Source organism: Odocoileus virginianus, chromosome 33, assembly GCF_023699985.2.
Source record: "Odocoileus virginianus isolate 20LAN1187 ecotype Illinois chromosome 33, Ovbor_1.2, whole genome shotgun sequence".
Lineage (NCBI taxonomy): Eukaryota > Metazoa > Chordata > Mammalia > Artiodactyla > Cervidae > Odocoileus > Odocoileus virginianus.
In genome coordinates, this window is record NC_069706.1 from 13,981,818 (window position 1) to 13,998,031 (window position 16,214).

The 16,214-nt window shown below is 51.2% G+C and overlaps 1 protein-coding gene across 4 annotated transcripts in view; it reads right to left on the reverse strand.

The window, feature by feature from the left end:
* The window catches only part of ABCC6 (ATP binding cassette subfamily C member 6), an 81,617-nt gene that overhangs the window by 42,221 nt on the left and 23,182 nt on the right, over positions 1–16,214 (reverse strand). For 3 of the 4 annotated variants that reach the window (XM_070460908.1, XM_070460907.1, XM_070460909.1), the window contains 10 exons: positions 15,945–16,106; positions 11,281–11,373; positions 10,905–11,108; positions 10,015–10,353; positions 9,274–9,361; positions 7,155–7,230; positions 4,419–4,545; positions 4,068–4,244; positions 2,151–2,318; positions 1,531–1,705 (listed from right to left, as the gene is read on the reverse strand). In XM_070460908.1, coding sequence (XP_070317009.1) covers positions 1,531–1,705; positions 2,151–2,318; positions 4,068–4,244; positions 4,419–4,545; positions 7,155–7,230; positions 9,274–9,361; positions 10,015–10,353; positions 10,905–11,108; positions 11,281–11,373; positions 15,945–16,106 — 1,609 coding nt within the window. The remainder of the gene's footprint in view (positions 1–1,530; positions 1,706–2,150; positions 2,319–4,067; positions 4,245–4,418; positions 4,546–7,154; positions 7,231–9,273; positions 9,362–10,014; positions 10,354–10,904; positions 11,109–11,280; positions 11,374–15,944; positions 16,107–16,214) is intronic. The other variant, XM_070460910.1, reaches the window with a different exon arrangement.

Here is a 16,214-nt window from a genome sequence, read left to right on the forward strand (position 1 = left end):
ATGGCTGCACCCTAAATCTGCTGCCCCAGCACCCAATCCTGAGGAAGCTCTTGGCCAGGCCACACCATGCAGCATGGGGGATTGAACCCATGGCCCCGGCACCAGGAACCCAGAGTCTTAACCACTGAACTGCCGGGGAAGTCCCATCCAACAATGCTTCTGATAACGCTACATAACTCAGTAGGTTTAATCATGACATAAATAATAAACTCAGGATGAATCCCCTGCCCCAATGCAAACGTCAAACTTTCAAACTGCTGGCAATTCAATGAGCAAGTGCACACCCCCCATCTAATAACAAAATCAAATGATATCTCTGGGGTACCACATAGCACCCACAAAAAACACAAAACTTTCTTGCATGGCTGTCTTGAAGATTTGTATGAATACCTACTTATCTATACTTGTTTTGATATAAAATGCTATAATTTACTTACCATTAAGTTACATTTACCAATCAAGAGCTACATTCTTATTGCCTTATTTGGTCTATCACAGTACATCTAGGTATACTAGTCTGTTTTCAGTCACTAAGTCATGTCCAACTCTTCGCATCCCGTGGGCTGCAGCCCACCAGGCTCTTCTGTCCATGGAATTTTCCAGGCAAGAATACTGGAGTGGATTGCCACTTCCTACTCTAGGGGATCTTCCTGATTCAGGGATCCCACCTGCATCTCCTGGGTCAGTAAGCAGACTCTTCACCACTGAGCCGCCAGGGAAGCCTTCATACTATACTTGACCTTTCCTGATAGCTCAGCAGGTAAACGATCTGCCTACAATACCAGAGACACAGAGGACATGGGTTGGATCCCTGGGTCAGGAACATCCCCTGGAGAAGGAAATGGCAACCCACTCCAGTAGTCTTGCCTGGAGAATCCCATGGACAGAGGAGGCTGGTGGGCTCTAGTCCAAAGGGTTGCAAAGAGTCGGGCACAGCTGAGCAACTATGCACACATGCCCTTGACCTTAGCCAAAAGGCTGAGAAGCTAGTCTAGGTATATCATATTTGGGCCTTGTTACTCAAAGTGCGGGATATTGATCACAACCATCAAAAGCCTTTGAATCCCAAAATCTTCACGGGGAGAGCTTGGAATGGCATTTTAGATGAGCATTTCAAGTACATTTTTGCATCCAAAAGTCTGTGAACCACCACTGCGATGAAGAGATGTGAGCCTGGCTTATGTAAAGACATATACACATGAAAGTTGGACTTGTATACTGCCTTTGCATGAAAAAAAATGAAAAATCAGGTGAAAAAAATAACTGTACAGTGCCTCATGGGGGGTTGTGAAGACCAAATAAGACAATGTATGTTTATAGAAGCACTTAGCACAGCCCCTGGCTCATAGAAAGTTCTACTGGCACCAACTGGGGGATGGGTGGTCTCATGGGAAGGCCATCTGCCTCTGGCCTGGGCCTTTAGGGAGGGTGTGGTCTGAAGGCTCCCCTCTAGCCAGTGGGAGCTGTGTAACCGCCTCTCCAAGGGTAGCAGAAGCCAGGCACAGAGAACCAGCAAAGCCTAGCCAGTACCTCCTTCTCCTCCATCTCCTGGCTGTCTGGCTCCATCCAGAAGGCCCACCAGGGCCCCCTTCCTGTGCAGCAGCTCCTGGAAGGAACCCATCTCTGCAATGGCCCCATCTTCCAGTACCACGATCCAATCAGCCTGGGGCAGGACGTGGAGTGCGTGGGTGACGAGAATTCGAGTCTGGCAGGAAGGGATGGAAGTTACACTCATGCACTTGACCACTGTTCCAGAACTGGGGGAGGGGGCTGGCAGTGTCCTGGGGCTCCGAGTGGGGAGACCTCCCCTTCTTGTGCTCTTGCCCTGTTCCTTGAAAACGGCATGTTCCAACAGAGAAGTAAAGGAGCTCCTTCAACCTGTCTTGAAACGAGAAGACACAGTTCACCTGAACCTGGCCAGTGACCTGATGCAGAGCTGTGGTGGTTTAACCACAGACCCGTAGGCAAGACATGACTGAAGGTGGGAGCCACTGAGATTTAGGGGCTGTTTGTTATGCAGCGTGGTCACAGCAAAAGCTGACCATTACAAAGAGGAAAACTGAATTCCAGGAGGGTGGTGGTGAGCAGATGTAGGTTAGAACTTTCTCTACCTTTGCACTATGGCCTCTTAGACATTTTCCCAAACTTACCGTCCCCTGGAGCAGCCCATCAGGCCCAATGACCTGGTTGAAAACATGCTGGCCAACACAGGCATCCAGGGATGCCAAGGGGTCATCCAACAGGTACACAGCAGCCTTCCTGTAGACGGCCCGGGCCAGGCTCAGCCGCTGCTTCTGGCCCCCAGAGAGATTCATGCCCTGTGGTGACAAGGGAGGGACGGGAACCTGGGTCTACACCTGCAATGCCAGTGTGATGGGGGACATGTCTGCTCACCAGAGTGAGCTACGGCTCACACTGCCTGTCCTCCATGGCCACCTCCAACTTGAAACACTCACTCTTAAGACAACATCCCCCCAGCCTCCACCCTGCCTGGCTTCTCCCCTTTCCAGCCAAGCTTCCTGCATCTGCCTCTCCCTCCCCTTGAGTCCAGTTTCTATTCCCATTTCTTCACTGATACAGCCTTCCTCATGGACACTGGTCACTTCCCTGTTGCCTAATCCAGTGGGAACTTCTCAGTCCTTATTTTCATTCATTCATCATTCCACTCAATATTTACTGCATGGCTATTATGTGGGGAGAGCTGATGTTGGGGTAGGCATGGAACATTCTAGGTCTACCTCAAAGGGGGATCCAGCAGGATTTGCTGATGGATTAGACATGGGTATAAGAAAAAGAGAGAATCAAGGAGGACACCAAGGTTTGGGCTCTGAGCTCTGCAAGGATGGAGCTTCCATTACCTAGGATGGGGTAGGTTTCAGGGGAGCAGGGAATGGGAAATCATGTTTGGTTTAGGATGTGACATAGGTAGACAGAGGTGGAGGGCAGCAGGCACCCTACTCCCTCCCCGTGGCTGCAGGACGCCTTGTCTTTCTCCCCAGATGTTCCCTCTCAGCTGCTCTTTCTGGCTCCTCCAGACCCTTTCCTGGAAGCCCTCCTCTTCCTTCCAGGAAACCTTACCCATTTACTTAACTTTATCTCCAAAATTTTCCCACTCTCAATTCCTTAATCCAAGGGTCAGCAAATGTGATCTATAAAGGGCCAGATAGTAACTCTTTAAAGGTTTGCAGGGGCTTCCTTGGTGGTCCAGTAGTGAAGAAGCCATCTTGCAATGCAGGGGGATACTGGTTTGATCCCTGGTCTGGGAAGATCCCATATGCTGTGGAGCAACTAAGCCTGTGTCCCACAACTACTGAACTCACATGCTGCAACTGCCGAAGCCCCGTGTACCACAGAGCTCATACTCTGCAACAAAAAGAAGCCACTGCAGGGAGAAGCCTGTGCACCGCCACTAGAGCAGGTGCCGCTCTCTGCAACTACAGAAAGCCCACGTGCAGCAATGCAGATCCAGTGCAGCCAAAAATAAATAAATAAAGCTTGGCTGCCCCATCCCCACCCTAGTCTCTGTTACAGCTGCTCATCTCTGCCCTGATCATGCAAGTGTAGCCACGGACTACAGGTAAATGAATGTGCGTGGCTGGGTTCCAATAAAACTTTATTTACAAACCCAGCTGGTGGGCCGGATTTGACCTGTGGGTCATAGTTTGTCAATCCTGGCCCAAGCCATAGCTCTGGATGCACACATCCTGTTTATCAGACATCTCGACCCAGATCTTTTGGTGAGGTTCTGAGAGAGGAAGCAAGCTGACCATTGTCACGCAGAGAGGCAGGGCAGGAGCCTGGGTCACCTCATTCCCAGTTGTTAGAAAGCCCCCACCCCACACCCCACCAACCCCTGCCATGTCTCCTGGCCTCTCTTCAGTCTCCATTTTCAACCATTCTCATTAAAGACTATTTATTGAGCACTTGCTACATGCCTGGCCCTCAGCTGGGCCCTTTTTCTCCCCTACACTCTGTCTCCCCTGTATCCTTCCCTCACAGGTCAGGGCAGCCAATGGCCCCCAGCCGCCCCGCCTCCCTGGCCCATGAAGGCCCCCCAGGACCCTCACCTGCTCCCCGGTTCGGGTGTGGACCCCTGCAGGGAAGCCATCCACATCTGGCCACAGGGCACAGGCCTCCAGGACCGTCTCCAGCCATGGTGCATCCAGCTCCTGCCCGAAGCACACATTGTCCACCACAGACATGTTCTGGACCCAGGCCTCCTGGGGCACGTAAGCCACCGGACCCTAAAAGACAAACAGGCTGATGGGGACGGGGTTGGGAGCAGATTTGGAGGAGTGGTGGGAGCCGGGCTCTTGGAGGTGGTGAAAGGCAGCGGGGAGCTTAGCTGTGAGACGGTGAACCGGGAGGAGCTGGGGGGGCGGGGGGCAGTCCAGTGAACAGGAGGGGCCCGGCCTCACCTTGATGCTCACGGACCCCTCCACCTTGGCCAGCTCCCCGAGGAGGGCAGATAGCAGGGAGGACTTTCCTGCCCCCACGGGACCGACAACAGCGAGCAGGCAGCCCTGGGGCACTGTGAGGTTGATCCTGGTGACACAGAAGGGGCGACATGTCCCTGAGTAGGACTCAGCCTGAGTCCGGGCAGAGCTGGTGAACCCCAGACAACTGGCCTTGGCTGCTGGTGACTCACCCAGGATGGGGGGCTGCTAAGAGGCTGTCTGGGGCCCCCCTTCCTCTCCCAACCCCTGTATGGCTATGCGAGCTGCCATCCTGCATGTGACTGTACACATGCCCACACATGCGTGCACATGTGTACACAGATGCATACACACACACACACGGGTCTGTGCACACTCACTACACCACACACGCATGCACATGTGTACACACATGGGTCTGGGCACACTACACCACACACGCATGCACACATGTACACAAATACACACATGTACACATGGGTCTGTGCACACTCACTATACCACACTCCATACACATGTGTACGCACATGGGTCTGGGCACACTACACCACACACACATGCACATGTGTACACAGATACACACATGTACACTTAGGTTGGTGCATACTCACATTACACATGCATGCACATGTGTAGACAGATGCACACACACAGTCTTTGCACACTCACTATATCACACCCCATGCACATGTGTACATGGGTCTGGGCACACTACACCACACACATGCACATGTGTACACAGGTATACACATGCATACATGGGTCTGTGCACACTCACATCACACATGCATGCACATGTATACACAGATGCACACACACAGGTCTGTGCACACTCACTATACCACACACACATGCACACATGTACACAGATACACACATGTACACTTAGGTTGGTGCACACTCACATCACACATGCATGCACATGTGTACACAGATGCACACACACACACATCTGTGCACACTCACTATACCACACCCCATGCACATGTGTATACACATGGGTCTGGGCACACTACACACACACATATGCACATGTGTACACAGATATACACATGCATACATGGGTCTATGCACACTCACATCACACATGCATGCACATGTATACACAGATGCACACACATGGGTCTGTGCACACTCACATTACACATGCATGCACATGTATACACAGATGCACACACACGGGTCTGTGCACACTCACTATACCACACACACATGCACATGTGTACACAGATGCACACATGAGTCTGTGCACACTCACTACACCATACCTCATGCACACCTGTACACAGATACACACATGCCAGCATACACAAGGGCACATGTAACTGTGCCCACATGCACTACACACACAGTGCACACAGATGCACACGCTCACACAAGTACACACACACACACACCACACATGTGCACAGAGACATGCACATGACATACGCACAATCTGTGCACACACAAGTGCATACACAAATGCTCTCTCACACACACTTGTGTGCACACACACATGTACACCTGTATGTACACATGTACTCATGCACACAAGAGTTTACTGGTTGGGAGGATTTAACTATCATCTCCTGTTGCCCAGGTCACAGCCACAGGCTCCTCACCGCTCTCCCTACTGAAGCCCTTGCCCCCCACCCTGTCCATGCCCTGCAGTCCACCCCCCATAGGGCTCGAGGGACCTGTTCAAACCCAACTCCCCCATGGGCGCCCCAAAAGTTCCCGCTTCACTTGGGGTAAAAGGTGAGGTTCTGACAATCATGAAGGATGCCCAGCATCCCATCAATGCAGCCATGCTGATATCCTGTTTCTCAAACACACCTGGGGGATCGTGCCCCACAAGTGTCAAGTGGCAAAGTCTGGAGGTACTTTCGGCTGTCACACCTGGTGAGGCTGCTCTCAAATCTAGTAGGTTGATACTGGGAGTTCTGCTAATCCTGCGGCAGGGCGCAGGACAGCCCCCACCACACAGAACTCTCAGCCCCAAATGTCAGTGGTGCAGAGGTGGAGAGTCCTGGGTCCAGGCACACACCTGCCTCAGGACCTTGGCACTTGCTCCTCTCACTGCCTAGAAAGCTCCTCTCCCAAACACATGCAAGGCTCATTCCTTCCCGTTATCTGACCTCTGTTCAAATGCTAGGCCTTCCCTCACTGCACATACCCCTACCTTGACATCACTCTGCCCCCTCACCCTGATCTCTCACTTGTGCCCCCTGCCCCACCCCCACCCCACCCCCTACCATCAGAATGTCAGCCCCAAGAGCATAGGGCCCTTGTCTGTTTTCTTCACTCTATTCCCAGTTCCTAGAACAGGGCCTGGCACATAGCAAGTGCTCAATAAACACTACGAAATGAGTGGATGACAAGCAACACAGATACAGTCCAGGGTGTTTCCTCTTCCTTCACAGGGAGCTTTGGGGTTGGCTGGGGTTTTCTGCCACAGAGACCCAGCCAAAGAGGTGGGGGCTGGAGGCGACAATGGCCAGTCTGACATGGCAGGGACAGATGAGGCCATGGATGACCGGACCCTGGGGCTCCTCTTGGCCAGGCCTACCCTCAACAGCAACATGACCAGCCTGGGGACCAGAGGGGCATCTCCTCCCTGATAGGCAAGGCTCGGAAACCCTGTTCCCTGTCCATCTATGGGAACTCTTGCTTTCCTGTCGTCCCCCACCTTGCCAACATCCAAGGGAAGACTGTTACCAGGGAAACCACCTGTACCTGTGCAGGCAGGGAGCGCTCTCCTGGGACCAGGCGAAGGTACCTTCCTGTATCCGGATGCAGTCCTCCCCAGCAGCTACAAGGCACACAAGGCCAGTTACACGAGGTGCTCCCGGCTCGCCCCTCCTTCAGGATACCCATGGGCAGCAGGAAATCTCCCCCACTAAACAAACTGCCCCTCCATGCACCAGCTTGTGTGACCCTGCGGTGGTCACATTCCCTCCCTGTAGGATGGTCACATTACTCATTGGTCGGCAAACCACAGCCTAGGGGCCAGATCCTGTCTGCTGCCTACTTTTATTGAGTTTTATCGGAACACAGCCACGCCCATTCATTTATGTATTCCTTGGGTTGCTTTCACACTAGAAAGGCAGAAATGAGCAGTTACGACACAGAAAAGACTTGGAAAGCTTAAAATAAGTACAATTGGGTCCTTCATAGAAAAGGTTAGAGGGCAGCTGATACAATTTATCACCTGATCCAGGACTCTGGAGATGGAGTGTTATTAATTTCACTGGGACCACTGATGTAACCAAGGACATATAGTCTCCCCATGTCTCTGGGTCTCAGATATTTTATCTATGTAACAAGGGAGGCACCAGATTAGTGGTTTCGGACCCTGAATACACATTTAGAATGACCTGGAAAGATTTTTTTAAAAAAACACAAAGCTCTCCATGGTTCAGCTCAAACCAATAAAGGAGACTCTCCTTGAGGGTGAGGCCTGAGAATTCTACATTTAATAAGTAGTCAACACCCACTGGACTGGATGGTCTCTAGGCGAGGGTTTCAGACACACTGCAGGATGCCCAGTTATATCTGAATTTCAGATAAACCATGAGCACTTTTTCAGGATAATTTTGCCCCACACATTGCATGGGAGATACTTATGCTAAAAAATCCAAATTTCTTAATACATGGAATTCAGATTTAACTGGGAGTCCTGTGTTTTTCTTTGTGAGTTTGGCTACCCTGCTCTGGGTGCTTGTCCATTCTTAACAGTCTGGGGTGTGGGGGTACGTCTGCATTTCCGTCTGTAGAGTGGGTGGGTCACGGTAGCACCTACCCCGTGGTGAGGTTCGAGGGGGTCATCACTAAGTAAAGCACTTCCAAGGTGCTGGCTCATGGTAAACGCTCGGTCACTGTCAGCTGTAGGTGTGTGTGTTAACCTCACGGTCACACACCTTCACGGGAAGAGCAAGGACTGAGGTGGGGGCGTGGGGGCGTGGTGAGGCTCTGGTCACAGGCAGGTGACCAAGTGTGTAAATCATGACTTAAATACACTCAGGGGTTTCTGGTCCAGGGTCCACGGGGCCTCCTGCCGGGATTCAGGCATGACATCTCAGACCCTAAGCTAGTTATCGGGTAGCTCCCGAGAGTCGGGGGCCTGCTCTCTCTTGATGGCCCTCAGGATGGTCCTGGTGGAGGTGGGTTGCCACAGTGGGGAGCAGAGGCCAGGAGTGGGGCTGTTACTGCCTGGACCACACAGCTGGCAAGGCAATCCTGGGATTCCAAGCCAGTGTCCACCTCCAAACACCCGAATCACACCAATTTGGCTAAACAGGGCTGTGCCCACCTGAAAATGTGCCAGAGCCATGAGGAGCCTCAGAAATACCAATTTGGGGTTATTTAGAGGTCTCTTTGCTGACTTGTTTCAGCAAAGAGGATTTTTACCAATAATAATTCTAATAATAACTAAAATGCATTGGATGCTGACTTGGTGCAGGGCCCTGCTCTAACTGCAAGGCTTCAGAGGACCCATTCAACCCTCACAACAGTCCTGTGCAGAGGTGTTATGATGATCACCATGTCCATTTGGCAGATGGGAACACTGAGGCTCAGGCGGATTAATAACTGGTCAAGGTCATCCATCCTGGGGTCCATGCTGGAACCAGAATTTGGATTCGGATGATTTTTAGGTAAGCAGCTTCCTTAGTCACAAGGGGAGGATTCATACACAGTGCCTGTTTCCAAGTAACACAGCCTACGGCATGGTCTGCGCATGCAGTCCCATCACTGGCAGCCCCCAGCTGGGGTCTTGGCATTTCACCAGTGGGAAGGGGGGGCCCTGCTGGGTCTCTTGTGTTTCCCACCCGCTCCTGCTGAACTCAGATCTCACCGCATCTGGAGGGACTCGAGTCCACAGCCCCAGGGTCAGTTTCTTCCAGGGAGAGGAAGGCAGCCAGGCGGTCAAAGGACACCCGGGCCTGGAGAAACCAAAGTCTTAGGTCAGCTGTACCGTAAGGGCCACAAAGGAGCTCAGACTTTGGGTGTTGGGTGCCTCAGGAGAGTGGGAAAGCTTCCTGCCTACCAAGCCCTACGCATTTACAAGGCAACAGCACAAAGCTTTCCAGGTCGTGGACAATGAAGCGCATGAGGTTGGCACAATCCTGGTTGGTGGTGACCTCCCACCTCCTTGCTTCCATTCTGCAGACCAGACCAGGAGGAGGATGGTGGCTTTTTTGATTGCCTGTCATCAGGAACGATTACAAACTCTGTCCACCTGGGGGTGTCTCCACTCCCAGCCCCAAGCCCATCTTCTGGGATGAAAGAATAAATAGGACTGTCTCAGCTGAAGCAGTTTTCTCATTTTCATCATGCCCAAGGAGGCACATTGTGAGTAGAGACAACAAAGGAAGAGAAATGAAATGAAATCCCTTTGTATTAATGGAAAAAAGGGACCAGAATGAATCCTTGCAGGTGGATTTGCTAGAAAGGTGATGCTGCCTATTTTGAGGATGTTTGCTGGCTTCTTCCCACTGTTCCCTGTGACCGCCCGTCTCTTTCCCTGTCTTGTTTCATGGTTTCAGCACAGCCTGCAAGGCTCCTCCCAGACAGCCTCCCCTCCCCGGGGCCTCACCTGGACGACGGAGTGGATGGAGAAGGGCAGGAAAGCCTGGGCCTTGTTGAGGATGTTGAGAACTGTGAGGGTCACGAAGGCTTTCTCGGCGTCCATGGCGTTCTCCTCGGCCACCAGAGTGTGGACGGCAAATACAACCAGTGCCACCTGGGTGAGACACAGGCGGTGACCATCAGCGAATACAACCAGTGCCACCTGGCTGAGACACAGGCGGTGACCATCAGCGAATACAACCAGTGCCACCTGGGTGAGACACAGGCGGTGACCATCAGCGAATACAACCCGTGCCACCTGGGTGAGACACAGGCGGTGACCATCAGCGAATACAACCAGTGCCACCTGGGTGAGGCACAGGCGGTGACCATCAGCGGCTAAGTGTGGCCAGGGAAGACGGCCAGCTGTAGGTCTCCAGGGGCCACGTGGCCACACCTGCCATGTTGGAATGGGTTCTCTTCCACCCAGGTTCTCGTCCCCCAAATTCTGCTAGTGATGGAGGGAGTTGTGTGTATGTGGCCCCCACTCTTAGTATCATAAATTCTTAGTTCCAGGCATTGGACAATGATGCATTTTTCCACCTTGTTAGCATTTTCATGGTTCTAGACATGGTGGGATTTATGACTCTAGACTCTGGGAAGATGACTCAAGCTGCAAGTAGCAGCCACCACGGAGCGCTCCGGGTCCTGGGGGCACATGTGGCTCTAAATGTCACTGGGTGGGGGCTTCCTTTCCAGGGGTTGGTGATAACGATGGTCAAGCTAGGTGATGGTCAGTCTGTGATGGTCACTCGGTGTGATGGTGACCTCGTGACCCCATATGGGGAGCCCTCATCCCGCACCCCTAGCACTCCCTCCCCCAGTCCGTGCTCTGCAGGGGGACCAGAGTGACATCACCAGAAACGTGGACACTTGGAAGGACACCAGAGACACGGAGAAGAGGAGGCTGGAGGTCTTCAAGGCGCCCAGCTCCTGGGCCCGGATGTGCAGCACTCTGTCCAGAAAGGCTCCCTCCCAGCCGTGGTACTTGACCGTCCTCACGTTCCTGAGGATGCAGCTGGTGAGCCGTGCCCGACAGTCCTTCTGCCTCATTTGCTCTTCCTGGGACCAGAGGGAAGAAGAGAGGAGAGGACAGGAAGTCTGGAATGTTCCTTCTCTGCAACCACCACAAGCTCCCACCCCTGCCCTGCACCTCCCCTCTCCCCTGCACCAGCGCGGGTCCTGAGACCTGCAGGCTTGCCACCCACTTCCAGCCTTCCTCCAAATGCCAAACCTGATGGTGGTTCCTCTTCTTGGTGATGAAGAAATTCAGAGGGAGGAGGCTCACAAAGACAGCGATGGCGGTGAGGGCAGACGGTCCTAGAAGCTGGACGAAGAGGGGGCCGGATGTCATGAGACACCTCCAGGAGCCCAGCTGTCATGTGGGGCTGGGGGAATGGTTGTGATGCCCAGACTTGGGTCCTAAGGCAGTGAGGTGTCAGTCCAATGAGAGCAGCCACCAGGTCGTAGAGACCGGGACCCCTGGGCTCCTGAGAAGGGACACCTGTGGAAGATGGAGTCCACCTGTGTTTGGTGGGGGAGGGGGAAATGATGAACTTCACATAATGGAGTGGGGGTGGGTCATAGTCATAACAGGACATGCATCCAGATGGGCAGGACTGTGCCTGGCTACAATGGTGAAAACAGACTCTGGATGGGGTTCTGGGTTCCAATCCTGAATTTACACCACACTTTGGTGTGGCCCTGGGCAAGTGAGAGCTGGACCCATAAAGAAGGCTGAGTGCCAAAGAATTGATGCTTTTGAACTGTGGTGCTGGAGAAGACTCTTGAGTCCCTTGGACTGCAAAGAGATCAAACCAGTCAATCCTAAAGGAAATCAGTCCTGAATATTCATTGGAAGGACTGTTGCTGAAGCTGAAGCTCCACTATTTTGGCCACGTGATGCAAAGAGTCGACTCATTAGAAAAAGCCCTGATGCTGGGAAAGATTGAAGGCAGGAGGAGAAGGGGACAACAGAGGATGAGATGGTTGGATGGCATCACTGGCATCAATGGACATAGTTTGAGCAAGCTTCAGGAGTTGGTGATGGACAGGGAAGCCTGGCGTGCAGCAGTACATGGGGTTGCAAAGAGTCAGACATGAGTGAGCAACCAAACAACAACACCTGGGCAAGATACTAACCCTCCCTAAGCTGCAGTTTCCTCATATTAGAGGGGAATGGAGCTGTTTCCACCACCTGTAGCAAGTGTGGCTGTTGTACAATCATTAGCTGAATCTTTAATTCACCCTCCCAAGGGCTGCCAGACTTAGCAAATAAATATATTTAACTGCAAGCCCAGTTAAATCTGAACTTCAGATAAACAGCAAATAAGTTTTTAGTGTAAATATATCCCATGTCATGTTTGGGATAGACTTATAATAAGAAATATTTCTGTAGATCTGAAATTCAGCTTTAATTGGATGTCCTGTATTTTCTCTGGCAGCCATGCCCCCACCAGCTTTGTGACTGGGGACAGGTCTCTTCCCTCACTCTTTGGGTTCTCTCTCTGGAAAACGTGAAAGTGGCCAAGAGGATAAAGGATTTTTATGTGACTCAAACAGTAAAATGAAACAGCTAGCCAGTCTGTTTCATTTATGCAGCAATATCGCCACCCAGGGGTCACACAGAGACGCTCCCAGAAGGCAAACACCTGGCAGAGCTGGGAGAATACTCAAAAGACTGTGAACAGAAGGTTAAATAAACTCTCTCTGGCAAAAATGCTATAAATGCTAACCCTAATGCCCACCCCTCCCCCTTTACCAGGGTCTCCTGGTGACTTTCTGATGTTAGGGACCGTCTGCCAAGAGGCAGACAAAAGTGATGGGCGGTATCATCTGCAGATTCACTGGGGTTATTGATCAGCCTGCTTCACTGCCCTGCATTTTCCCCTATGTCTTTCTTCCCTTTCTCTCCAATAATAACAGCTAACATCCATTTACTTGCTGAGTACCCACTAGGTGCTAGGTCCTAGAATGCAAGGTGGCAAGTCAAAAAGCATCCAGGCTCCAAGCCATTATCGGGGGGGTGGGGGGGTGGGGGTGGAAGCAGGAGCAGCAGTACAGTAATGATGATAACACACAACTGGTATTCTGGAACATTCCACACTCACCCACAGTCAATAAACCATTGATACACCCACCCAGCGGCCCGTGAAACCCAGCATGCAGGCCAGATTCCTCCACCTGTTTATGTGCAGACTTCAAGCTGTGCAAAATAATCAATAGCTTTTCCACTAGCAAATGACTGATAATGAAGATCAAATGAAGATTCTACAACACGTGGAAATTATGTGAAATTTGAACTTCAGTGTCCATGGTGATTTTATTGGAACCCCCACCATGCCTGTTTGATTAGTATGGTCTGTAGCTACATGTGCACTAGAAGGGCACAAGTGTTGAATAGGTTTAAGAGTTTTAAGTAGTTTAAGTTAAGTAGTAAACTTAGTTAACAAGTTAACTTAGTTAAGTACTTTAAGAGTTTAAGAGTTTTAATAGTTTAAGAGTTTTAAGAGTAACAAGAGTTGAATAGTTTTAAGAGACCCTACTGCTCCCACGATGTCATACCCTAAGAAAACCACAATCAAAAAGACACATGTACCCCCATGTTCCCTGCAACATTGTTTACAATAGCCAGAACATGGAAGCAACCTAGATATCCATCGACAGACGAATGGATAAAGAAGATGTGGTACCTGTATACAATGGAATATTACTCAGCCACAAAAAGGAACACATTTGAATCCTGGTGAGGTGAATGAACCTAGAGCCTGTTATACAGAGTGAAGTCAAGTCAGAGAAAAAACAAATATCACATATTAATGCACATATATGGAGTCTAGGAAAATGGTACTAAGAAATCTATCTGCTGGGAAGGAATGGGGACGCAGATGTGGAGAACAGACTTGTAGACACAGTGGGGAAAGAAGGTGGCACGAATTGAATGAGAGAGGCGCATCGACATATATACATGACCATGTGTAACATAGATAGCTGGGGGAAGCTGCTGTGTAACACAGGGCGCCCAGCCTGGCGTTCTGATGACCTAGAGGGATGGGAAGCGGGGTGGGAGGGAGGAGATATAAATAGATAGATGGATAGACAGATAGATAGATAGAGTCATGACTGATTTGACTTGTACAGCAGAAACTAACAACATCGTAAGGCAATTATCTTCCAAATAAAAGTTTTTTTTTAAAAATAAAAAAAATATCTGACCTGGTCCTCTACAGAAGAGTTTGTGAGCCTGACACCCACACCTGGAGCAGAGCTGAAGCTCTTTAAAGTGCTCCACCCCCCATGTGTAATCAACAAGACAAACACTTATAGGGTACAGCTGGGTCTCGCTGTCTAAGTGCTCACTGAATTCCTCAACTCAAGGGCAGAGGCACTTTCTTTAATTCCATATGCAGGGTTTGATGATGGAGGCAGTAGGGTCTCTCTTGGGAAAGTTATTTTGTACAGCTTGAGGCCCGCACATAAGCAGGTGGAGGAATCTGGCCTGCATGCCGGGTTTCATGGGCCCCTGGGTGGGTGTATCAGTGGCTAAATAGCTGTGAGTGAGTGTGTGGAATGTTCCAGAATATCAGTTATGTGTTATCATCATTATTGTACCTCTGCTGTTGCCTCCACCCCCCACCCCCATAAAAGTTTGCAGCCTGGATGCTTTTTGACTTGCCACCCTGCGGTTCAGGACCCAGCACACACAGCGTGCTCAGCAAGTACACAGATGTTAACTATTATTATTGGAGAGAAAGGGAGGAAGGACACAGGGGAAAATGCGGGGCAGTGAAGCAGGCTGACCAATGACCCCAGTGAAACTGCAGATGACACCACCCATCACTTTGCCTCTTGGCAGACACTCCCTAACATCAGAAAGTCACCAGGAGACCCTGGTAAAAGGAGAAGGGTGGGCACTGGGGTTAGCATTTGTAGCATTTTTGCCAGAGAGAGTTTATACGTCATTATTACTTTGTAGATGAGGAAATTAGGCACAGAGGAGCTAGTTATGGGAAAGTTTCACAACTAGCAAGTGATAAAAGCAGGGTATGAGCTCACTGTAAGGTCTGTGATTTTAATTAAAAATTTTAAAAGAAGGGAATTCCCTGGCGGTCCAGTGGCTGGGACTTCAAGCTTTCACTGCCAAGGGTGCAGGTACAAGCCCTGGTTAGGGAAATGCGATCTCACAAGCTGCGCAGGAAACCAAAAAAAAGTCTTAAATCACAAAACAGATGTAAGGGAGTCAGAACTAAGTTCTGATCACATCCCCCACCCCCAGTGGCTACTTTATGCATTTTGAAAACTAAGTAGTAAATTCCTGCCCCTAAATTTTCTTTCTGTTTCGTTTTTGTTAGTGGTGGTGATGATGGTGCTGCCCCAGCATTACTGGTAACTTCAAAACATGCCTAACCTGCCTACTTGGTATCCTGATGTGCGCGTGTGTGCACACATGCGTGCTAAGTCACTTCAGTCGTGTCCGATTCTTTATGATCCTATGGACCATAACCCGCCAGGCTCCTCTGTCCATGGGATTCTCCAGGCAAGAATACTAGAGTGGGTTGCCATTTCCTTCCCGAGGGGACTTTTCTGACCCAGGGAACCAACCCAGGTTTCTTACGTCTCCTGCATTGGCAGGCAAGTTCTTTACTGCGAGCGCCAGCTGGGAAGCCCCGACATCACACCCCCAAAGTGCGCATGTCAACCCCATCATCATCATTATTTGACAGACGAGGAAACTGAGGCCCAGACAGGTGAGCATCCTGCCCAGGGTGAAGTGAAGGCCACCCTGGCCTGAGACTTTGGCCACGACATCAGCCCACAGGGTGCAGCCAGGGACAGGATTAAAGGGGACGAGGAGGAGGAGGGTTTGGCTCCAACCCCGCTCCCTCCGGCCCAGGACACCTGCCAGAGGTAGACAAAGCACACGATTATCCAGATGAGCGGCAGCCACAGCCCGTTGAGGTAGGTGACGCTTTCGGTCAGCCGCTGCACGTCCACAGACACCAGGTTGACCACGTCCCCCACTGCGCTGGACTTTCTGGAGCTGCTGGACAGAGCCAGGACCTGGGAGGGGCGGGCAGATGGAGACCTGAGTCAGAGGGAAGCGGGGGTGGTGAGCAGGCAGGGATGCCTGTGGAGGCAGGGAGACCCGGGGAGGAAGGGAAGTGCTAG